General features: G+C 42.6%; 2 protein-coding genes across 4 annotated transcripts; both read left to right on the top strand.

Annotated features, from left to right (window-relative positions):
• The first annotated feature begins 10,385 nt into the window (after nt 1-10,385).
• Nucleotides 10,386-11,470, top strand: LOC121766676. The gene is made up of 3 exons (XM_042162946.1): nt 10,386-10,942; nt 11,036-11,210; nt 11,270-11,470. The coding sequence occupies exons 1-3, from the start codon at nt 10,386-10,388 to the stop codon at nt 11,468-11,470; spliced, it is 933 nt and encodes a 310-aa protein (XP_042018880.1).
• A 9,977-nt stretch (nt 11,471-21,447) lies between these two features.
• Nucleotides 21,448-24,456, top strand: LOC121769287 (lipid phosphate phosphatase 2-like). Of its 3 annotated transcripts, none has more exons than XM_042166036.1 (9): nt 21,448-21,588; nt 21,888-21,985; nt 22,412-22,636; nt 22,815-22,902; nt 23,050-23,159; nt 23,283-23,373; nt 23,494-23,682; nt 23,766-23,825; nt 24,166-24,456. In XM_042166036.1, the coding sequence occupies exons 1-9, from the start codon at nt 21,459-21,461 to the stop codon at nt 24,327-24,329; spliced, it is 1,155 nt and encodes a 384-aa protein (XP_042021970.1). In that variant the 5' UTR covers nt 21,448-21,458; the 3' UTR covers nt 24,330-24,456. The 3 variants fall into 3 exon arrangements, with proteins under 3 accessions (XP_042021970.1, XP_042021971.1, XP_042021972.1); XM_042166037.1 differs by lacking the exon at nt 21,448-21,588 and adding an exon at nt 21,599-21,721; XM_042166038.1 differs by lacking the exon at nt 21,448-21,588 and adding an exon at nt 21,750-21,768.
• The last annotated feature ends 438 nt before the right edge of the window (nt 24,457-24,894 follow it).

Below are 24,894 nucleotides of genomic sequence, written 5' to 3' on the forward strand. Positions count from 1 at the left end.
CATGCTAAGCAGGCTTGGTCGCAAATCCTCCGAATCAAAGGAGCCGGAGAAACAGAAAAACACCAGCTCGGCGTCTGATGCCGAGAAGAATCCGAAGAGGCAGAAGACCTCTTCGAGTCAGTCTTCGGATCCAAAAAAGCCGGGATCGACCTCGGCAAGGGGGAAGGCGAAGACTCAGAAACCCCCAAAAGCGCCAGAGAGAGACATTGTCCCGGGGGGTTATGGATCAGGAGTGGTTACGGCCACTTCGGAACATATCTCTGAGCCCTTTTTATGGCCAAAGGACTTTGTAGAGGTGAATTTTCTTCTTGATTTTCTGGCTTTGCTTCTTTCCTATATTTTTTTTGTGGCCCCTCTGTTGACTTTTTCCTTTTTCCATTTTCAGAGGAACAATATGCTCTACAAACTCGTCACAGTTGAACTCTCTAAAGCGTCCAGCGATTATGATGAGATGCAGAGGAATTTGAATGCTGCTCGTCACCAGGCCGAACAGGCTCGGGCAGACTTTGAGAGGGCAAGGGCCGCTATGATCTCGGCTCAGGATGAAGCCCAGCGTGCCAAAGACCAGCTCATCATCCAGAGTGAGCGGTCGAAACAGAGCGAGGCGGCTGCCGTGGTTGCTCAGGGGGAGGCTCTCCGTGTTTACACGGAGAAACTCTTTTTGAGCAATCAATTTTCGGCCCTTATCGGTGATCTGCTGAAATTGATGACCGATAATGTTGAGCAGGAACCCGAAGTCGTCTTGCCGCTGTATGGCCGAGAGATTGCAACGCGTCTCCAGAGTCTGCCGCTCCTTGAGGAGCTTGCGTCTTCATCGGTCCTGCTTTCTGCTGAACGAGTCCGTAATTGCCGTGCTGACCGTGACGAGAACATGGAGGCCATCTTTGCCTCCTTGGGGCCTGTTTCACCCGCTTCAATTTTCAAAGAAGAGGGTGAGCAGGAAAATGAGGCCGGCAAGGAGACCGAGCAGAAGGATCAGCAGACCGGCGACGGGCACGCCGAGCAAGAGGTGCAGCAGATCGGCGATGGGGGCGCCGAGCAGGAGGGAGGGAGGAGGGAGGCCGAGGCTGAGACCGAGGTCGACAAGGAGAAAGAAGCTGAAACCCACGGGGAAGCCGGAGACGAAACTGGCGGAGTATGATTTCGTCTCCCTTCTCTTAGTTTAGTTTCTTTCTTTCTATTTGTAAAATGGCCTTGAAGCCCTCCTTGTGTAAATTTTTTCTTGTGAATGAAAAAAATTCTTCTTTCTACACTCGTGTCTTCCTTATAGCTTTTCTTAATCTCTTTTACTCCTATTGTGGTTTACTGCCTGCTCGGTAAACTGAAATGCCGAACTGACATAGCTGCTTCGTATTCTTAACTCTAAGGAGCTGGAGGTACTTCACTGGAAGCGGCTATACTCTTTGGCTTTAAATGAAGCTGAGAAAAAAGCTATAGATGACCAGATGAAGTATGATGAACTCTTGGCTCGTTTAGTGGAGCTGGAGTCCAACAATAAGGACTTAGAGTCCATAAAGAAAGATCTGGAGGCCGAGCTGAATACTGTCATCGCTGAGAGGACTGCATATGAAGATTTCATCTGCGGGCGCGGGGGAATGACTATATCTGAAGTTCAGAATCAAGTTGATGAACTGTGGGAGGAGCTTCATGTACTCCGGAAGAACAATGTGCTGGAGAGCTCGGCTTGCCAACAAGTTGTGAAATCATTGCGGCGCTTGGCTTCTCTGTACGACATCATTCTTTCCCGGCGTCCCTCAATCGAGAGATTCCTTAGCCGTTTCCCGCTAACAGATGCTCACACTCCAACTCAAACCTCTAATCCACTTACTCAAAATTCTACTCCAAATCAGCAACGGACTCAGGAGCAACCGGAAACGTCAAGACAAGAACGCCCTGAAGTTCGTAGAGGAGTTGTGAATATGAGTGAGCAAGATCAGCGAATGCTTCGTGAAGAGACTCTTCGCCGCCGAGGTGCTAGAACTTCCCGGACTCAGGGAAGAGGCGGTAGGTCGATCAGAGCATCTCGTCCACCTACTTATTCTTCAACTGCTCGGAACGCCCGAACTCAGCATCATGAGGATTTTTCGGATAGGTGGCTCAACTTTAGCAATCGTAGACAGTAGAATAGTCCTTTGTAATGGTGTAACGCATTCTCGTAGGGCAGCGGAATTGTATGCCCCACAAGACTTAGTAAATGAAATTTTTTCATTTCGCTTCTATCACTGCGTATTTACAGTTCAGCGATTTTTTATTTCATTTATTGTACTCGTCCTCGGTCTTATGAAGTAAACTCTTCTTTGACCGGACTTAGTTAGTGTCCTTATTTGGCGAGTTTTATCGCTTGGATTGGACTTTCCCTAGTTAACCGGAGTGGTTTCCGGCTTATTGCAGTTCGTTTCAGACGAATTGCTTGTTTCTTAAGCTGAATTGTGGAATCTTGTATCTTCCTTAGAAGCCTGGACTCACAATTGTCTTTAATACATGATCTAAAAAAAGGGGATCAGCCTTTAAGGAACAATATACCTCAGTAACATTTATAAGAGACAAAACGCACATAACCCTAGGACCGAACTAGACACAAGAACAATAAAAATATGAAAGCACATAACCCTAGGACCGAACTAGACACAAGAACAATAAAAATATGAAAGCACATAACCCTAGGACCGAACTAGACACAAGACTGACCGGACCTTGTCTCTTACAAATAGAACTTCTTGAGGTTGGAAATATGCCATGTTCGGGGTACTTGTTCTCCTGACATGTGAGTTAATTTATAAGACCCTTTTCCCAGGACTTCTGACACCCGATATGGACCTTCCCATGTGGGTTCAAGTTTGCCCAGCTTTTCTGCTCGGCTTACTTCATTGTTTCTCAATACGAGATCTCCCACTTGGAACTGCAGCTTTTTCACCATTTGGTTATAATACCGGGTTACTTGCTCCTTGTACTTGGCTTCTTTTATGAAGGCCAATTCTCTTCTTTCTTCGGCAAGATCTAGTTCGGCTCTCAGTCCGTCGTCATTCAGTTCTGTTGAGAAATTAAGAGTTCGGGGGCTGGGTATGCCGATCTCAACCGGAATTACGGCTTCAGTGCCGTACACTAGACTGTACGGAGTTTCACCGTTGGAGGTTTTTGGCGTAGTTCGGTAAGACCATAGGACTTGAGGAAGATTTTCTACCCATTGTCCTTTGGCTTGTTCTAACCGAGTTTTTAATCCTTTCACCAAAGTACGGTTTGTTACTTCCGTTTGTCCGTTTGCTTGTGGGTGAGAGACTGAAGTGAACCGCTGTTGAATATTCAACTCTTGGCACCAATTCTTGAATGTTTTGTCAGTAAACTGAGTCCCATTATCTGAAATGAGGATATGGGGTATGCCAAATCGGCAAACTATGTTCTTCCAGACAAAATCTAATGCCTTTGAGCTTGTTATCGTAGCTAATGGTTCAGCCTCCACCCACTTTGTGAAGTAATCCACGGCAACGATCAAGAATTTCATTTGCCGGGGAGCTTGTGGTAGTGGTCCTACTATGTCTATGCCCCATTGCATAAAAGGCCAAGGGCTTTGCATAGCACATAGATCAGTCTGCGGCGTCCTTGGGATATTTGCATGGATTTGGCATTTCGTACATTTCTTAACTAGCTGTACTGCTTCTTGTACCAAAGTTGGCCAATAATATCCCCATCTCAGAACTTTTTTAGCTAATGCTCTAGCTCCGATGTGGCTACCGCAAGATCCTTCATGAACTTCTCTAAGGATGTAATTCGTCTCTTCTGGTCCTACACATCGCAATAACGGTTGAAGGTAGGACTTTCTATATAGGACTCCTTCATGAAGTTCATACCGACGTGCTCGGCATGTGATTTTCCTTGCTTCTCTCTTATCCTCGGGCAGTTGTCCTTGATCTAGATACTTTAATATTGGCGTCATCCAGTTTGGTGAACTGGTTACTGAGTGTACTTCAGCTTCATCAATGCTTCTGTGCGGTAATTCCTCCACCTTTGAGCTCGGATATGAGGCCAACTTACTTAAAGTATCTGCTCGGCTATTTCCCGCTCTGGGAATGCGGATTATCCGAAAATAAGAGAAATTTCGGCTAATACTTTGCGCTTTGTCCAAGTATTTTTTCATCCTTTCATCACGGGCTTCACTTGTACCCAGCATGTGATTCACTATGACTTGTGAATCACAATGAATTTTGAGAGATTTGACAAGTAGATGTTGCGCTAACTGAAGTCCGGCAAGAAGGGCTTCGTATTCGGCTTCGTTATTAGTGGTTGGGAATAAGAACCGAAGTGAATAAGTTACTTCGTGTCCGTCGGGAGCGATAAGTAGAATGCCAGCTCCACTTCCTGTCTTATTCGAAGCTCCATCTACGAATCCAATCCAACAGTCCGGCGGCTCTACTTCGGGTTTCTGGGGCTGTGTTAGTTCATCATTGGTAGGATTTTTCTGTTCGGCAATAATAGGGATTGCCTGATCGAACTTTGCCTCTACAAGAAAATCTGCCAAGGCTTGTCCCTTGATGGCTTTCCGAGGTAGATATTCTATTGAATGTTCTCCCAACTCTATGGCCCACTTGGCAATTCTGCCTGATGCTTCTGGCTTAGTCAAAACTTGCCGAAGTGGAAGATCGGTTAAGACGCATACTTTGTGAGCATAGAAATATGGCCGCAGTCTCCTTGCTGCATTTACTAATGCCAGAGCAATTTTTTCCAGAGGTTGATACCTTGTTTCGGGACCTCTTAATGCTCGGCTTGTAAAGTAGATAGGACGCTGTTTTAGGCCTTCTTCTCGTACAAGCACCGCGCTAATGGTTTGATCTGAAGCTGCTAAATATAAGAATATCACTTCGGCATCTGTTGGAGCAGAGAGAGTAGGAAGTTCGGTTAAATAACTTTTGAGTTCGTCAAAAGCCTTTTTCTGTTCGGCTCCCCACTCAAACTTTGGTGCCTTCTTCAAAACATTGAAGAACGGCATTTGCTTTTCGGCTGCTTGGGAAAGGAATCTATTCAGTGCGGCTAGACATCCAGTTAGCCTTTGCACATCATGTATGGACTTCGACATTGCCATGTTCTGAACAACTTGAACCTTTAGGGGATTTGCCTTGAGTCCTTCCTTTGAAACCCAACAACCCAGAAATTTTCCCGAATCTACCAAAAAGGTACATTTTTGGGGATTGAGTTTGAGGTTGGCTTTTTTGAGCACGTCGAGAGTGGATTTGAGATTGTTTTCGTACTCCGAAGTGCTTCTGCTTTTAACAACTATGTCGTCAACATATACTTCAACCTCTTTTCCGATCAGGTGCCGAAATAGCTTATCTACCATCCTTTGATATGTGGCTCCGGCATTCTTTAAACCAAATGGCATCTTTTTATAAGCAAAAATACCGAAGTCAGCAATGAAAGCCGTTTTTGAAGCATCATTCTCATCCATTAAAACTTGGTGGTATCCTTTATACAAATCAAGAAAACAGAAAATTTCGAAGCCTATCAGAGCTTCTACTTTTTTATCTATGTTGGGAAGGGGGTAGCAATCTTTAGGACAGTGCTTATTTAGATCCGTAAAATCTATGCACATCCGTCATCCTCCTTCTTTTTTCTTGATCATCACAGGATTGGCCACCCAAGAAGGATATTTTACTTCAAATAATACATCCGCTTTCAGTAATTGGCGGACTTCGTCATGGATGACTTGACTTCTTTCTGCCGCAAAGAGTCTTTGCTTCTGTTTTATAGGCCAGACTGAAGGATCAATATTTAACCAATGTGTAATTACCTCGGGAGACACTCCAGTCATGTCCAACGGAGACCACGCAAAGACATCTTTGTACTCTTTGAGGAGCTGGATGGTCTTTTCCCGGAGTAGAGGTGTTCCCGCGAAACCGATCTTGACCGTTCTGGATGGATCATCTTCGTATAACTGAACTTTCATCGAGTTCGGCTCCGGTGTGACTTCGTTCATTTCGCCTGCCTCTGACTCCGGCTCCTGTGATTGCTATGCTTGATGGTGCCGATCTGATTGTTCGGCACTTTTAAGCGCAATCTGCAAACATTCTTTTGCTCTCTTTTGATCACCTCGGATGACTGCTATCCCTCCTTTAGTGGGGATCTTGATTGTGAGGTGATAAGTAGAGCAAATGGCCCGAACTGTGTTGAGTCAGTCTCTTCCCAGTATAATGTTATACGGGGATCGAGCTTTTACCACAAAAAACTCGATCACCGTACTGGAGCTAGTAGGCGCTCTTCCTACCGTAATCGGAAGGCTGATAATACCTTCAGGGCGGGTGTCCTCCTGGGCGAAACTTTTCAGAGGAAGTGGGGTCGGACTGAGCCGAGCTGGATCCACTTCCTGTTTATCAAAACATTCTTTAAAAAGAATGCTAACTGACGCTCCTGTATCCACAAACACTCTGTGGATCAGTTTGTTTGCCACTCCAGCTTGAATGACAATAGCGTCTTGATGAGGAGAAATGGCCGGGACGGGATCTGCATCTGAAAATGTAATTACTTCCTCCTTCTTCAGCCTTTTATGTGTTGGCTCCTCTCGATTGAAGCCTCTGCGCTCTGATTTTAGAGATGATTTAGTCTTCCCGGCTGGGAGAGCGTCAATAGTCTGGATCACTCCATCATATTGCGGCTCGTCATCGTCTTCGGGATCCTGTTGCCTTTTAGGATCCTGAGGAGCGCAGTTCGCACTTCTCTGTTTCTTATTCTTTTTCGGCGGCTTGCTTTGGTATTTTTTTAACGTCCCTGCTTTCACAAGAACATCCATATCTGCTGCCAAATTTCGGCACTCCTCGGTATCGTGACCGTGGTCTTGATGGAAGGAGCAATATTTATCCTGACTTCGGCGCGTGGCCGATTTCGTCATCGGCTTTGGTTTTTCGAACATATCAGAATGCAGTTCGAAAATTTCCGCTCTCGACTTGTTCAATGGTACGAACTGAGCGGGTGGTTTCTCAGGATTGAGACGTGGTCCCAATCTGTCTTGTACCGGTGCCCTTTGAATTCTTTCAAAAGGAGTTCGGCGAGGATGTCCCTGATCGCTATGATCGGGCTTCCTCTTGTCTCCTCTGGAAGAGCTGTCTAAAGACCGTTTTCGACGGTCTGCCTCATCAGCACGAGAAAACTGGTCCGCAATGTCCCACATCTCTTGAGCTGTTTGCGGACTGCATTCAACGAGCTTTCTGTAGAGAGCTCCTGGCAGAATTCCATTTTGGAATGCCGAAATGACAAGTAGATCATTGAGATCATCTACTTGTAGGCATTCCTTGTGGAATCTTGTCATGAAGTCGCTAATCTTTTCATCGCGACCTTGACGTATAGAAAGCAGCTGAGCCGAAGTGATTCGGGTTTCAGCTTTCTGGAAGAACCTCCTATGAAAAGCATCCATTAGATCTCTGTAAGATCTAATGCTGCCTTGAGGGAGGCTATCAAACCACCTTCTTGCGTTCCCGATGAGCAGCTCGGGAAACAGCTTACACATATGAACCTCATTGAGACCTTGGTTCGCCATATTATACTGATAGCGTCCCAGGAAATCATGAGGATCCACTAACCCGTCATAAGTCACTGACGGAGTTCGGTAATTCTGTGGCAACGGAGTTCTGGTGATATCATCCGAAAATGGAGTCTTCAGCGCTCCATACATAGCGAATCCGACATCTCTACGGTATGGTGGAGATGGAGTTCTCCTGTGATTTCGGTAACAAGGAGGAGAAGGAACATATCGGTGGTGAGGATTCTTTCTCCTGGAAGATACGACACTACTGCGGTAGTGACTTTCATGTCTGGAGGGGGAGGGAGAATCCGTCGTTTTCTTCTCCGGCTTCTGGCTCTTTTGCAGGAATGTTAAGAACTCATCCTGCTTCTCAGCCAAGAACAACTTGACAGCCTCATTCAAATCGAGCTGCTGGGGAGGCTCGGTGCGATGACTTTTTGAGTGGTTTGTTCTTTCACCGTGAGAACTGGAGGCAGATTTCTCCCGAGGCTGTTTTCCAGACCTACGGGCTGGACTAGCTTCCTCACGTTCATCACGGACGGAAGTATGGGTATTATGTGATCTGGTATGCATTTTTTAGTGGAAGAGGATCAAAAACTCGCTTTTATCACAGTTTTGGTTTTCTGTGTTCCCACAGACGGCGCCAGTGATGATTTAGCGAATTTTTGATGGGAATAAATGCAAGTAATAAATGAAGATCACAACACTAAAAATTACGTGGTTCGATTTACTGAGGTAAATCTACGTCCACGGGAAGAATAGAGGGCAAATTTGTATTGCTTGATCTAGCTTACAGATTACAATGCTGATTTGCTATATGAGATTCAGGATCTAGAGGACTTAACCCTGGTCTATCTGATCTAAGTTCTATTTATACATTCGAACTAAGATCGTGGTTTGCAGCCCTGGTAGGGGGGTTGATAACTGCTTAATACCACTAAATAGATCGTGGGTGTAATGGAGGTGTGGAGATCCTGCATGGGTCCACTATCTCCTTGTTCGGTCGAATACTGAGACCGAACTGCTGAACTTTGCCGATCAACTTTTGCCGATCTGAGAGTTGAGCTCGATTGGTCGGCTTTTACTGAGCTATAGGCTGTGACCGAACTCTTTGGTTGTGCCGAACTGATACTCTTTCTTGGGTTTTGGGCTGATGGGCCGTCACTGCTATTGGGCTCGCAATTATTGTTTAGTTGTTTAGTTCGTATCCCATCATGAATGCTCTAAGCAAAATGTCGATTGTCAATTTATCATTTTAATATATAAAGAAATGTATCAAGTCAAAACTTGCTTGTATGCTAAAATTAAGTACTCCGTACATTATAATGTTCTACATTGCATTGTTATTGCATGCATTGTTATGATGCTCAAGTGTATGTGCATAATATCCTAAATTTAATGTATATAATGCCCAAAATGTAATGTAAGTGTATTTTCAAATTTGCAAGCATTTGCTAGCTCAATAGACATCTCTTGAGGACAATATCACCTCCAATAGGTATAGTTTTATTAAGTACTATATTGATATATTTGCATATCTCATTGTAAACGTACTCAAAATCATTTATTGGCAAGTGGTGCTCATAAAAAATACTAACAATTCGAACTATACAAAATAAATACAGCTTGCCACAAAAATCAACCAACAAACAGTAAATACCAAATTTAAAGTCCCTTTACAATGTATCGATGTAGCAATACAAATGCATCCGAATAACGTCCGCATGGTTGACAACATAATATCTTCAAAGAAACAAGAAAAAAACTAAGATAACAAACAATAACTAAACCAAAGTCCTAAATTATTTCAACCGGCACTTATCGACCATTTAGAAATGGCATATAATGCACAAATCAACAGCAACTAGGAAATATAAACCAAAGAGAATTAAAGTACTAGTAATTTACCATAGGAATGCCTAAGGTCGAGACATCGTCACATCTTATGGGAACTAATACGTTGATAAGGATACGCACGAAGGCGGCTGATGCATCCTGATTATTGTACCAAATGACAAATTTTGTTTTATAAATTGTACTATCTCTGTCTCTCAATAATTGTCCACTTTGGCTTTAGCATGAGTTTTAAGAAATACTCCCTCCGTCCCCCAAAATTCGTCCCGGTTTGACCGGGCACGGGTTTTAAGGAGTTATTTGACTTTGTATTAAATGAAGGAGTGTAGTGGAGTTTGGGTCCCACATGGATGTATTTCTTTTATTGTTATTTACATGAGGGGTGATTAAATAATTATTGTGTTTAACTAATTATTGTTATGAAATGATTAATGCGAAATTAACTTGGTTAAATAATTAATGTGATTAATTAATTGTGTGCTTACAAAAGTAATGTGCTTAAAAAATCTGTGATTGCGTAGAAGTAATGCGAAATGAAATTGTGATTACTTAATGTTGTGATTAATTAATGTTGTGATTAAAACTGTAATTACATAAGTATTGTGATAAATTAATGTGGTGATTACAAAATTAATGTGATTAAAAGGCTTAATACGAAAATTACTGTGGTTAAATAAGTAATGTGATTAACAATGAAATTTTTGGGGATATCACCCTGCAAATGTGTAAGCATCCAGTGAAGTGAAAATTCTTCAAAAACACACAAATATGGCTCACATACATTCAACCATGTATCTGTATTTCCAAATTATAGGGCTAGCACCCTATTCCATACATGTTGAGAGGCCATACCTCAACTACCTACTCCAAAGAGGGAAAATCAATTGAAACTAATGGAGGGAACACAATTTACAACACACAATATTGGAGGGAATTTCAAGCTACACATAGCTATAATAGGAGTACATCTAACTACAATTTCACAATTTTTGAACTAGTGCCCTCAGAAAATTTTCATCACTGGGCTATGGAGGAGGAGCCTGCTGGAAGAGACTCTCGTATAATACCAACCAGCAAAAAAAATCTGCTAGCTCAGACACTGCTGCAATGGAGCAAGGCAGGAGTAGTACCACATGGAGCTATTCAAAAGGCAGCAACACAGTTTGGTGTTAGCAGGAAGACAGCCCAGAGAATTTGGGCAGAAGCAAAACTCCAAATTCAGAGTGGAGTACCTGTCAACATAAGAGGCAGAGTTAAGGGATATGAGCACAAAGACAAATTCCAGCTTGATGCTGCAAAGGTAAGAGAGCTGTCAGTTCTTGAGAGATCTAACATTCGTAAGCTTGCTTATAAACTTAATGTAAGCAAGAGCACAGTTGGTAGGTTTGTGAAAAAACAACACCTAAGGCCACACACAAATGCCATTAAGCCTATACTTACCTCTTCAAACAAAGTGGCCAGAATTAGATGGAGTCTAAGCCATATTCAACCACTCATAGCCAATGGTATGCTAAAATATCACCCAATGCACAATGTGGTGCACATAGATGAAAAATGGTTTTACATGACTAAGACTTCAGAAAGGTACTACCTGCTGCCAGGTGAAACAGAGCCATACAGAGCATGTAAGTCAAAGAGGTTCATCACAAAGGTAATGTTTATGTGTGCTGTGTGTAGGCCACATTTTGCAGAAAATGGAGAAGTCATTTTTGATGGAAAAATAGGCATATTTCCATTCACAACTATGGAGCCAGCAAAGAGGAAGTCCAAGAACAGACCAAGAGGCACTATGGAGACAAAGCCAATTCAATCAGTTAACAAGGAAGTAATGAGAGCATGCCTAATTGAGAAGGTACACTTTCTGTTTTCCTTAAGTATACATTCACATAGTAACAGATTGTATATGTGTAGATCATACCAGCAATCAAGGCAAAATGGCCACATAATGTGAGCAAGGAGATTTTCATACAACAAGACAATGCCAAGCCTCATATACACCACAATGATGCTGACTTTCTAGCAGTAGCATCCACAGATGGGTTCAAGTTTCAACTGTTTTTGTCATTTTGTCATTTTGTAAAGCCTCCAAACCAATACAGGGGTGGCTTTTAAAATCCTAATCCCTCAGAAAAGTTTCATCATAGGGCAGCCTCCAAACCTGTATAGGGGTGGCTCCTAAGGCAAAATGTCACACATTACAACCTCCTAACCATATAACAGGGGTGACTTGTAATGTGCAAGTGTTTATATCATGAATGTGTATGGTTTTTAAGCTTTAGCCCTCAGATAGCATGTGTGAATCATGGACAGATAAGCCTCCTAACCATAGAACAGGGGTGGCTTATTAATAAGAACAACTCAGCAACAATCAACACAAACAAAATCATCATAGGGACCACACAAGCATCAGCAAACCATAAAGCATCATAACACAGAACACATCAGCCACAGCAAACATGCAAAAGCCTCAGTATGAGCAACACAAGCAGCATAACCATTAATCACAACCAACAACAGTAGCATCATGCATCAACCATGGCATCCAACCCCACAGCCTCCAGTGTACAGCACAACCAGAAACCATAATTCAATCCAAAACCCCAGCCTCCAAAACCATCAATACCCACAACAGCAAGCCTCCAAAGCCATTTTTAGAAACCCTAAATCAACTCAAACCCCCAGCCTCCGACCCCATCTGAACCCCCAGCCTCCAAACCCCAAATCCATCAGCCTCCAAACCCTAAAAAAGCCCCCTGCCTCCAACCCCATCTCAGCCTCCAAAACAAATCATTAGCCGAAATATATGAAATTGAGGGACAACATACTTAGATTAGATCCAAAAACTTAGGCAGCAAGATCGCAAATATTTCTCTCTCAACAGCCGAATACACGATGGGGGAAGCTTGAGGTAAGATGTCAGAGTTGGATGGTGGTGGTGGTGGACCGTAGTAGGGGGTGGCTGGGGGGTGGATCGTAATAGGGGGTGGCTGGGGCGGAGGTGGACCGTAGTATGGGCTTTCAGAGCCATAGGACACAAACATCTCAGGTGGGGGGAGGTTCTCCGGTTCCGTTTCGGGGACAACGGTGTCGGTAAAGGTACCGGTGTGATAGGGGGCGACAATGGGGGGGTATGAAGGCCACAGATGCTCTGGCGTGTCTGGGACGACGATGTCGTCCAGATCGTCGGCCGACAACCCATCCCAGGAGTCGGGATCTCCACCCTCCTCACCAAAATTAGGGTTTCCATGAGACATTAGGACGGAGGCGAAGTTGAGAGAAAATTAGGGTTTTCAATCGGGGCTATAACACAGAATGAATGTCGATGATTTAAATTAGGGAGGCAATGGAGGTGGTTGCGTAGCATTGATGAAGGAGGCGGTGGGGTGGTTGTGCATTGATTAAAGAGGCAGTGGGTGGTTGTGTAGAGTGAAGGAAGCGGTGGAGTAATGAGGGAGACGAAAGGGTTGAATGCAAAATGCATTCACCCGATTGAAGTGGGAAAGGGCCAAAAATGCAAATAACAATAATGTGGAGGAGTTAATAGATATGTCCATTTTTAGTAAGTTTGAAGTGGGACAAATTTTCAGGGACGGACCGAAATGGTAAGTTGGGACAAATTTTCAGGGACGAAGGGAGTATAAAGGAAAAATGAGTTGAAAAGGTTAATGAGATTTGGATCCCATTTTTATGTACTATTAGTTTTATAATAAAATATTAGTGGATTATGAAGTTTATTAACTAGCTATGATAAAAAAATAAAAGCAAGCAGACAATTAATAAGGAATGAACAAAAATGACAAGGACGATTAATAGGGCCAAACGAACAAGTAGTAAGCATTTGGTTATAATTATGACGAATGAGTCGAATGTCTGCATATCTGAATGAACACAAATTTCGTTTTACTATACTAATTTTCAATTTAGAAACAATACTAGCTTAATTATTTGAAATTACATGTGAGGAATAATGATGATGACATGGAGGAAATTAGACCATCCGCAGCGGTGAGCAGCATGCTCACCGCCGTCCTTGCCGCTGGCAAGGACAGAGCTCGTCCGTTGATGCGCCCTGCCGCTGGCAGGGTGGTGCTCTTAGCTAAGAGCACGTCCGTGCCAGCGGCAAGAGCACGAGGTGGCGACGTGGCAGCTTCTGATTGGCCCGTTGATTTATCATTTTTTATTATTATTTTTTAATAAAATCGAAAAAATCTGAAAAATTCAAAATTAATAAAAAAATATTTTCTCACTTCCTTATAATATATATCCATTTTTTCCACACTTTTAATTTATTTTTTTTTCATTATTTTTACCCCAAAATTCATACTTTCATCTATAAATACTCTCATTTCAAACACAAAAAATGACACTATACTAAACAACTCTCTAAATCTCAATTTTTATGAGTTTAATTATGTAATTTTTAATTTTTAGGAGTTTAATTATGTAATTTTTAATTTTTAGGATTTTAATTATGTAATTTTTAATTTTTAGGATTTTAATTATGTAATTTTTAATTTTATTTGTAATTTGTAATATTTATTGTGGTTTTTAAATGAATTTTAATATTATGGAAATGTTTTTGTTTAATTGAATTTTATATTAATTGTGCTCGTCCTTGCGGAAGAGCACAGTTGTGGGTATTGTGCTCTTGCCAGAGAGCAGGCATGAATAGTACCGCCCGGGCCCACAACCGTGCCGCTGGCAAGAGCACGGTATATGAATATCACTCATTCACTCGTTCATGTATAATCATAAACTTGGAGAATCATTCGTACACAACACATGCAACAAAAGTGTATGTTGATGGATCCGCGAATTTTTGATGTTAGTAAATGCTGGTAGAGAATGAAGACTACGACACAAAGAATTTACGTGGTTCGATTTACTGAAGTAAATCTACGTCCACGGGAAGAAGGGAGGGCAAGATTGTATTGCTTGATCTGGGATTACAGCTTACAACACAGACTTGCTATATGGTATTTTATCTCTAGAGAGCTTAACCTTTTTCTATCTGATCTAAGTTCTATTTATACATTGAACTAAGGTCGTGGTTTGCAGCCCCACTAACAAGATCGTGGGTGAGCAATAACTGTTCAATAACTGCTTCGTACCACTAAATAGATCGTGGGTATAGCGGAGGTCGTGGAGGCCTTTCATGAGTCCACTAACTCCTAGTTCGGTCGAATGCTGAGACCGAACTGCTGGACTTTACCGATCAGCTCTTGCCGATCTGAGAGGAGAGCTTGACTGGTCGGCTTTTACCGAGCTGTAGGCTGAGTCCGAACTCTTTGGTCGTGCCGAACTCTTTGGTGCCGAACAGATACTCTTTCTTGGGCTCTGGGCTGATGGGCCGTCACTGTTATTGGGCTTGCCATTAGGGTTTAGTTCGTACCCCATCACTACCCCCCCCGAAAAGCGAAGTGAATCACTTCGGCGAGGTGAGTCACTTCGGCATTCTGGATAATGGTAAGGGGGAGGCTGACGTCAGGGGACGTGCCTTGCGCGTGCCTGCATTAAATGCGACAGTAAAATCCGGCCGTTGAATCCTGAAAAGGTGGGATTCGAAACGGCGCAACGATCTCGAAATCTTTCCCGAATCTGATAAATATGCTCTTTCTTCCTCATTTGAACACCTTTGCTGTTGCGTCTTCTGTACTCTCTCTTTCTCGAGAAATTTTCTTCCGCTTTCAAGAGCTTCTTCAGACCTTCTTCATCTTCAAAAAGTAAGAAAAATGTCTTCTTCTTCTTCGGAGTCGGGTAGCGGTAGGAAAGGGGATAAGGGGTCTTCTGGCCGGAAAGAGTCCGGGGAGAAGACCGTAGAGTATTTCCATAGTATTTTGAGTAAGGATACTGTGATATCCCTACCCGAAAAATACTTTTTTCCTGGGGGGAAGGCGGTGGTACCTGACGGTGATCATAGGGCTGACTCCCCGCCGGAGGGGTACGCCACCGTGTACGAGGCCTGCTTAGAATGCGGGCTTCGTTTCCCCCTCCCTTCTGCCTTTATAGATTTACTAGATTTTTTTCAGCTTCCTTTAGGCCAAGTGACTCCGAACTCTTGGAGGCACTTGTCGGCCTTTGCTGCCGAACTCCGTAGGTTAGGAAGGGATTTGTCTTTGAAGGCGATCCTTAAATTCATTCAATTTAAGAGGAAGGGGTCTTGGTTTTACTTGATCCCTTTACAGCCCTTTAGGGCCTTTTGTAAAACGAAGTGGCCGAAGTGGCAAAATCGCTTCTTCTACTATGATAGGACCGCGGCTCCTAGTTTTCCCTGGAGAGGGCCGGAGTCCGTTATCCGTCATCCTCGGCCTGAACCGTTGGACGAGCTCGATGGCGAGCTCAACAAGATTCCCATAGTTAGGAAACAATACACGGAGTCTGAGCTCGTCAAGGGCGACGTCGTGTTCGACATCTCGTCTTCGGACGAAGAGGCCGAGGGTGAGGATTTCTCTTTATCTTTATGCTCTACTGCTTTAACGAAGAAGATCTGACTTTGCTTTCTTGCTTTTTGGCAGTGTACATGCTGAGTAAGGCTAGCCGCAAATCTTCGGAGTCCAAGGAGCCGGAGAGGCCGAAAACCACCAGCTCGGCGTCTGATGCCGAGAGGACTCCGAAAAGACAAAAAACCTCTTCGGATCCGAAGAAGCCGGAGTCGACTTCGGCAAAGGGGAAGGGGAAGGCCCAGAAGCCCCCGAGAGCGCCAGAGAAAGATGTGGTCTTGGCGCCTCCTTCGGAACATATCTGTGAGCCGTTTTTATGGCCCACGGACTTCGCCGAGGTGAATTCTCTTCTTGATTTTCTGGCCTTGCTTTTTTCCTGTATTTTTTGTGGCCCCTTTGTTGACTTTTTTCTTTATTCATTTTCAGAGGAACGATATGCTCTCCAAGCTTGTCGCCGTCGAACTCTCCAAAGCGTCCAATGACTATGCTGAGATGCAGAGGAAGTTGGCGGCTGCTTGTCATCGGGCCGAACAGGCTGAGGCTAACTTTGAGAAGGCCAGAGCTGCTAGGATTTCGGCCCAGGATGAAGCTCAGTTTGCCAAAAACCAGCTCGTCATCCAGCGGGAGCAGACGAAACGGAGGGATGCTGCTGCCGTGGTTGCCCAAGGGGAGGCTCTCCGTGTTTACACGGAGAAACTCTTTTTGAGCAGCCAGTTCTCGGCCTTTGTCGGTAGTCTGGTAAGGCTAATTGCCGATAAGGGCGAACAGGGGGCCGACGTCGTGCTGCCTCTGTACAGCCGAGAGATAGCAGCCCGGCTTCAGAATCTGCCGCTCCTTGAGGAGCTGGATGGTTTTTTCCCGAAGTAGGGGCGTTCCCGCGAAGCCGATCTTAACCGTTCTGGATGGATCGTCTTCGTACAGCTGAACTGTCATCGAGTTCGGCTCCGGTATGACTTCGGTCATCGCCTCTGACTCCGGCTGCTGTGATTGCTATGCTTGGTGGTGCCGATCTGACTGCTCGGCACTTCTAAGCGCAATTTGCAGACATTCCTTTGCTCTCTTTTGGTCACCTCGGATGACCGCTATCCCTCCTTTAGTAGGGATCTTGATGGTGAGGTGATAGGTGGAGCAAACGGCCCGAACTGTGTTGAGCCAGTCTCTTCCCAGGATGACGTTGTACGGGGACCGAGCTTTCACCACGAAAAACTCAATCATCGTACTGGAGCTAGTAGGCGCTTTCCCCACCGTGATCGGAAGGCTGATAATACCTTCAGGGCGGGTGTCCTCCTGGGTGAAGCTCTTCAGGGGAAGCGGAGCCGGACTGAGCCGAGCTGGGTCCACTTCTAGTTTGTCGAAGCACTCTTTAAAAAGAATGCTGACTGACGCTCCTGTATCCACAAACACCCTGTGGATCAGTTTGTTTGCCACTCCGGCTTGGATGACAATGGCGTCTTGGTGAGGAGAGATGGCCGGGACGGGATCAGCAGCCGAGAACGTAATCACTTCGTCCTGCTTCAGCCTTTTATGCGTTGGCTCCTCTCGATTGGAGCCTCTGCGTTCTGACTTTAGGGACGACTTGGTCTTTCCGGCAGGGAGCGCGTCAATAGTCTGGATTACTCCATCATATTGCGGCTCGTCATCGTCTTCGGGATCCGGCTGCCTTTTCGGATCCTGAGGAGCGCAGTTCGCACCACTCTGCTTTTTATTCTTCTTTGGCTGCTTGCTTCGGTATTTTTTCAATGTCCCTGCCTTCACAAGAACATCGATACCTGCAGCCAAGTTTCTGTACTCCTCAGTATCGTGACCGTGGTCTTGATGGTAGGAGCAGTAGCTATCCTGTGGTCGGCGCGCGGCTGATTTCGTCATCCGCTTTGGCTTTTCGAATAGGTCAGAGTGCAGTTCGAAAATTTCCGCTCTCGGCTTGTTCAGCGGTACGAACTGAGCGGGCGGCTTCTCGGGATTGAGACGAGGTCCCAATCTGTCTTGCACCGGAGCCCTTTGAATTCTTTCAAATGGAGTCCGGCGAGGATGCCCCTGATCGCTATGATCGGGCTTCCTTCTGTCTCCTCGGGACGATGAGCTGTCTAACGACCGTTTGCGACGGTCTGCCTCATCGGCCCGAGAGTACTGGTCCGCAATGTCCCACATTTCCTGAGCTGTCTGCGGACCGCACTCAACGAGCTTCCTGTAGAGAGCTCCGGGCAGGATTCCATTTTGGAATGCCGAGATGACAAGCAGATCGTTGAGATCGTCTACTTGCAGGCATTCCTTGTGGAATCTTGTCATAAAGTCGCTGATTTTTTCGTCGCGACCTTGACGAATGGAAAGCAGCTGAGCCGAAGTGATTCGGGCTTCCGCTTTCTGAAAAAACCTCCTGTGGAAGGCATCCATTAGATCTCGGTAAGATCTGATGCTGCCCTGGGGGAGGCTATCGAACCACCTTCTCGCGTTCCCGATGAGCAGCTCGGGAAACAGCTTGCACATGTGGACCTCGTTGAGACCCTGGTTCGCCATGTTATATTGATAGCGCCCCAAGAAATCGTGAGGGTCCACGAGCCCGTCGTAAGTCATCGACGGAGTTCGGTAGTTCTGTGGTAGGGGAGTTCGGGTGATGTCGTCCGAGAACGGAGTCTTCAGTGCTCCGTACACGGCGAATCCGATATCTCGTCGGTATGGAGGAGATTGAGTTCTCCTGTGATTCCGGTACCGAGGAGGAACTGGAATATGTGGGGGACGGGGATTCTTTCTCCTGGGAGATGCGACACTACTGCGGTAGTGACTTTCTTGTGCGGAGGGAGAAGGAGAATCCGCCGTTTTCGTCTCCGGCTGCTTTTGGCTTTTTCGCAGGAAGGTTAAGAATTCCTCCTGCTTCGCCTCCAAAAACTGCTTGACAGCCTCATTCAAATCGGGCTGCTGGGAAGACTCAGTGGGACGATTTTTGGAGCGGCTTGTTCCTTCGCCATGAGAACTGGTGGTGGATTTATCCCTAGGCTGTTTTCCAGACCTGTGGGATGGATTGGCTTCCTCCTGGTTCTCACGGGCAGGAATACGGGTACTCTGCGATCTGGTATGCATTTTTTGGGTGGAAAAAATGGATCAAAAATTCGCTTTATCACAAATTTTGTTCTCTGTTTCCCACAGACGGCGCCAGTGATGGATCCGCGAATTTTTGATGTTAGTAAATGCTGGTAGAGAATGAAGACTACGACACAAAGAATTTACGTGGTTCGATTTACTGAAGTAAATCTACGTCCACGGGAAGAAGGGAGGGCAAGATTGTATTGCTTGATCTGGGATTACAGCTTACAACACAGACTTGCTATATGGTATTTTATCTCTAGAGAGCTTAACCTTTTTCTATCTGATCTAAGTTCTATTTATACATTGAACTAAGGTCGTGGTTTGCAGCCCCACTAACAAGATCGTGGGTGAGCAATAACTGTTCAATAACTGCTTCGTACCACTAAATAGATCGTGGGTATAGCGGAGGTCGTGGAGGCCTTTCATGAGTCCACTAACTCCTAGTTCGGTCGAATGCTGAGACCGAACTGCTGGACTTTACCGATCAGCTCTTGCCGATCTGAGAGGAGAGCTTGACTGGTCGGCTTTTACCGAGCTGTAGGCTGAGTCCGAACTCTTTGGTCGTGCCGAACTCTTTGGTGCCGAACAGATACTCTTTCTTGGGCTCTGGGCTGATGGGCCGTCACTGTTATTGGGCTTGCCATTAGGGTTTAGTTCGTACCCCATCATATGTGTCACCTAATTTTTTTTTCAAAAATAAAAATAGTTTTTGAAGCAGAATTGCACAAAATAAAATGTTTTATTTCAAAATTTGGTGATTTCTATGCCATATTATATCATGCCACGTCGGATCCTGCGAGTGTTAGGTGCCACGCAAATGCCCGATAGCAATCTTTTTCTATTAAAATTTAATAATTTATTAGTATCTGTAACTTCATCCATAAAAAATGTCAAAATTTCTTTCACTGTTTGTCGAAATAGATTCAAATATTCTAATTTATAATAATAGAATCCACGCTAACTTCTAATACTCATTACACATTTAAAGTGTGAAGTTTATTTGATTCACACATTATCAACATTTCATTAAAATATGTGTCATCAATAATGTGACAATTTTGTGGGTGAAGAAAGGAGTGGAATATATTATATCATAGGAGTAATATATTTCATACATAATTTATTAATTAGTTTAAAGGATATCAATGCAATCAATATTATATAGAAAGCATTACAATTTCTTAAAATATTATTCTATTGCAATAATATATCATCATATAATTATAATTTAACATATACAGTACGTTTTAAAAATATAAGAGGCATAAAATTATACGTATTGAAATCAAATTGAATTGGGTTAAAACTTAAAAGTGAAGGGCATTAATGGGCCAAAATTTGGGCTTGTTTTTTACCCTCTCACTAGGCCGAAACTTCGAAATTTCAAAATTTGGGCTGTGCAATCTCATGAATTTTAAACTGCTAGGAGTATTTGATTTTTTTTATAAGTACTCCTCCCTCCGTCCATAAATAGGAGTCTCATTTCTTTTCATCACGAGTTTTAAGAAATGTTAAGAAAAGTGGGTGGAAGAAAGTTAGTGGAATAGGGGTCCCACTTGTATATAATAGTTTTAAATGATACGTGAGTGGAATGTGAGGTCTCTCTACAATTTATGATAATTATGAACCGAGACTCCTATTCACGGATGGACCAAAATGAAAAAATGGGACTCCTATTCTCGGACGGAGGGAGTATGTAGCGTGCTCAAACCAAAAAGCAATGACGAGCTAAGAATCAAAGAGTACAAGCAACCAAAGACACTATATCAAAATAAAACTATTGAAAGCAGGCTGTCACAAATACCCCACACTCCTAGCAAAATAGACAATGATCAAAGCAGAAATAAATGTGACAATTTTATAGGTTTGAAATATAAGTAGGTCTTATCCCTAGTATTTAATAATAGATTGAATTTGTGTCTATTGAGCCCACGCCTTCACCAGTTGCTTCTTGTCTACAGTATAGGGCCAACACGCCCAGTCTTATTCATTGAATAAACGTCGCTCAGAAAATTTGGACTAATAAATGTTTCTTCATAGTGAAGTAAGTTAATCACATGGGTTTATTTGTACCAATATTATTTTGTTCACAAATTTTTGTGTTCATATAGTGTTTCATTTGAAAATACTGGTTATCTCGTGAAACCACTAGCATCCTTTTTGTTGCTATTAAATTTTCTACTGATATAAATTATCATGGAGTAATTGAAAAAAAATTCCTTTTTTTCTTTTTAACAACTGTGTAACCTTTTACTACTTTTTACTTCATATACGTTAAATTGTTAAATGTGGAGTGTTGTTTAAAGAGTTGAACAAAAACTTAATCTTTGAACATCTTCTTGAAAAAAATGATAAATCTATTAATTAGATTCGATATTATTAATTTTCGTAAGTTTGAATCATAAATGATGAATAAAATAGAGGAAAGGAAAGTGACTATTATTGCCGCGTAGAACAAATAAAGAAATTACTAACAATGCTGTACGTCAACCGTTGACAGCAAATTATAGGAAAAAAATTATAAATATTGGCCAATATAAAAAATGCTTACCTAATAAATAAAGATAATAATCAAATAAATGTACTTAGATTTCAACGCCGTTATAGAACTCGCTCAACCGTCTCAACGGGGGCGCCTCCACTACATTTTCAAATTTTCTACACGACGAAACAAGTCTTTCAGTTTCGATTTTATCTCAATCGCAGAAGGTAACAATCTCTCTCACACTATTCAAAATCCAGAGCGAAATCTTAGTTGAGAAAAACTTGAATTTTTGGATAAGGAATTGCAACTTGCTTTAAGTTTCATCCTTAACAAAAAGAAGAAACTACTAATTCAAAGGCATCATTTAATTTGCCTTTTCGACTTCATTATTACTAAAACTATCTGTAATTTGCTGTTTAAACATTTCCGTTTTCTCGAGCATTGTGCTCCCTTTGTAATTACTTGTTTGCCATTTTTTGGTTTGTATTTCCGATTCATTAAACTCTTTATCTTTTGCGGTCAGATTTCTACGAATCGGATTGCTCTGCTCTGAGAGCTCCCATGGGTTTGAGAAATTGGTTCTCCTTTTGTTCCCCGGCGAGTTTTCGGAACATGTTTCAGGTTTGTAATTTTTTCTTCTTTCAATCAGTGTTAGTATCGGCGATATTTCATTATGTAGAAGCCATTTATGATCTCCACGTGGTGTATCTAATTAGTGAGAATCTTTGGGGAAAAGTTGACCTGCTTTACCACCCGCCTTGATTGTTGATCTGTTATTACTTATCATTGTTTGAATGTTTGTTTCTAGAAAATACAGATCTAAACAGTTACTATTAAAATGTGTTTTCGTGTATTGTAAGAAAAGAGGGGTCGAACATTTAAATAGTGGCTGGAATTTGAGCTGGTATATCAAGAGTTTATTTTATAATGATTTTTGGATTTTTTTAGCAGATGTTGCTGTATGTGTACTGTTTCTTTGCTTGATTTGATCTTGACTGGATTGGCAACTGCAGTTTAAACTCATGTTTTGTATCTGTGGAATAATAGGCTAGAGAGAATGAGATTGAGCTGGGATGCCGGTATACGATTAAGACTCATGGAAGACAGCTTGCGAGAAGTCATAAGCACGACTGGCTGATACTAATACTGCTCGCGGCGATAGAAATAACTTTGAATATCATTCACCCGTTCTATCGTTTTGTTGGGGAAGGCATGATGACGGATCTCAGATATCCTATGAAGGAAAACACGGTGCCAATATGGGCAGTTCCGGTGAGGTTTTTTCCTCAATTGACTAAGACTTACTGTATTATCAAGCTGCAGTTTATGCGTGTGTGTGAGTGATGTTTTTAATATAGAAATCCGGGCTTGTTTTCCACATTTATGGTTTTGCCTTAAAGGTTACTGTTACTGATGTATTACTGAGTATGTGAATTTTCATGTGTATTAGATGTATGCAGTCTTGCTGCCTATTGCTGTTTTTGTTTTTTACTATCTTCGTCGGGGAGATGTGCACGATCTGCATCATAGTGTTCTAGGTAGAGTGATCTCATCTTTTTTCCTTTATCTCCTTTCCTTTAGACTGTGGGATGATGAAGTTAAATACTCCACAATTTGTTGATACAAGAGATTTTACTCGTTGTCTCACTGGAGTTGGCTACAACATGGTCTCAACTGAACTGCAGGTCTCTTATTTGCTGTGCTCATAACTGGAGTCCTCACGGATGCAATAAAAGATGCAGTTGGCCGACCACGGCCTGACTTCTTTTGGCGTTGCTTTCCCGATGGAAAAGACGTATGTCCATTCTAATCCCTATATATTGCTGTTTTTCTTATTCATACGTAAGGCAACTTATGTGATTTGGAAATTATCTGCGGTCTCTTCGAAAGCCAATTATTGCACATGTCTTGTTAATAGGCATATGATCGGTGGGGTAATGTGGTGTGTCATGGTAAAGATAGTGACATAAAAGAAGGGCACAAGAGTTTTCCAAGTGGGCATACTTCATGTGAGTTGATTTCTTGCCTACATTGGTGTTGATGAATAACTTTTAGCAGTTACCTTGTTTTGTATCAAAGATCATAGCCAATTTTGATGATGTGATGATAGTTTTCATGATATTCTGCAGGGTCCTTTGCAGGCCTTACTTTCCTATCACTATACTTGGCAGGAAAAATCAAATGCTTTGATAACAAGGGGCATGTGGCCAAACTATGCCTAATTATTCTTCCCCTTCTTGCTGCGTGTCTTGTTGGTATATCCCGTGTGGACGACTACTGGCATCACTGGCAAGATGTGTTTGCTGGAGGTCTCTTAGGTTCGTTCCATTTGGACATTACAAGAAGCCCTAATTGTTTACATTTTACGACAAATGATGCTAACATATGCTTACCTTTCCAGGTCTCGTAGTTGCTACTATGTGCTACCTGCAGTTCTTCCCGGCTCCATATCACTCTGAAGGTAGATTCCCATTGTGACTTATGCTGTTACTTTTTAATTTTTTTTTATATTGCACTTTATTACTTACTCCATATCATATCGTTAAATCATAGCCATTATGATATATACTCATTGATCTGTGTTCATTAAATAAGACACCACATTTATCTTTATAGACCAGTTTGTTGGGGAAGGAAGTACTGTCGCTTAAACTTTGAAATTTCATTATCTAAGAAATGCCCATGGTAGATTACCTAATTCTGTTAGAACTAGAAAAATCACCTATTGTCTCGTTGCAACATGTTCGTTTTAGCTCAGAACATAATGTGTGATTTGATTTGATCGATGATGTTGGTGTTAGGTTGGGGTCCTTATGCATATTTCCGAGCACTTGAGGAGTCGCGTTCCACAGCCCTGCCCACCGGTAACGGTATCATCATGCAACGGACTGCAACAAACAGTAACAACCGTGTTGATCAAAATTTGGATTCTAGTTTTGATGCAATGGAATCTGGAAGAAGGTAGGCTATGAAGATTTTTTTATCCCCTGTGAATTACTTAGGTAGTTAATTATGATACATTTTGGTTATTATGCGAGTATAACTTTTGAAGATGTTCAATGACGATATATAACATTGATTTGGTTTTATTTTTTCTGAAACTGTATTTTTTTAATTTTCTAGTTTAGAAGACAAAATTTATAGTAGTACTCCATCTCCAACCAAGCCCAAATATAAAAATAAAATACAAATGATTTTTGGGCAGGCCCATGTTTCTAAATAGAAGGGGTTTCGTCCATGGGCTTTATGGTGTATATTAGTTTAAATATTTCATCGATCAAGAATGGATGTCTTTTCCCTTGCAAGATCTAGATCTAGATCGTGTCTAACAGGCTGGAATCATCAAAATACAAAGTAAAAAAAAATTGATAATTCGTCCAAATGCAAAATTAATTTTGTATTGATAAATTGCTCTAGTAATTTGTAAAGTTTAATTGAACTAATTAAATATTCGCGCAACTTTCAATGCGCGGATTTAATTAGTATAATAATCAGAAAAGAGGTTCTTTTAATGTGATTCCCGACATGCT

The sequence above is a fragment of the Salvia splendens genome, chromosome 15 (assembly GCF_004379255.2).
Source record: "Salvia splendens isolate huo1 chromosome 15, SspV2, whole genome shotgun sequence".
In the NCBI taxonomy this organism is placed as follows: Eukaryota; Viridiplantae; Streptophyta; class Magnoliopsida; order Lamiales; family Lamiaceae; genus Salvia; species Salvia splendens.

Excerpts from the sequence above, each read along its gene's own strand:
- LOC121766676 (XM_042162946.1), top strand. The coding sequence starts at position 10,386 with ATGGAGGAGGAGCCTGCTGGAAGAGACTCTCGTATAATACCAACCAGC. Across the intron at positions 10,943-11,035 it reads ATGACTAAGACTTCAGAAAG|GCCACATTTTGCAGAAAATG; the intron begins GTACTACCTGCT and ends TGCTGTGTGTAG. Across the intron at positions 11,211-11,269 it reads GAGCATGCCTAATTGAGAAG|ATCATACCAGCAATCAAGGC; the intron begins GTACACTTTCTG and ends GTATATGTGTAG.
- LOC121769287 (XM_042166036.1), top strand. The coding sequence starts at position 21,459 with ATGTACTTAGATTTCAACGCCGTTATAGAACTCGCTCAACCGTCTCAA. Across the intron at positions 23,374-23,493 it reads TCCAAGTGGGCATACTTCAT|GGTCCTTTGCAGGCCTTACT; the intron begins GTGAGTTGATTT and ends GATATTCTGCAG. Across the intron at positions 23,683-23,765 it reads GTTTGCTGGAGGTCTCTTAG|GTCTCGTAGTTGCTACTATG; the intron begins GTTCGTTCCATT and ends TTACCTTTCCAG.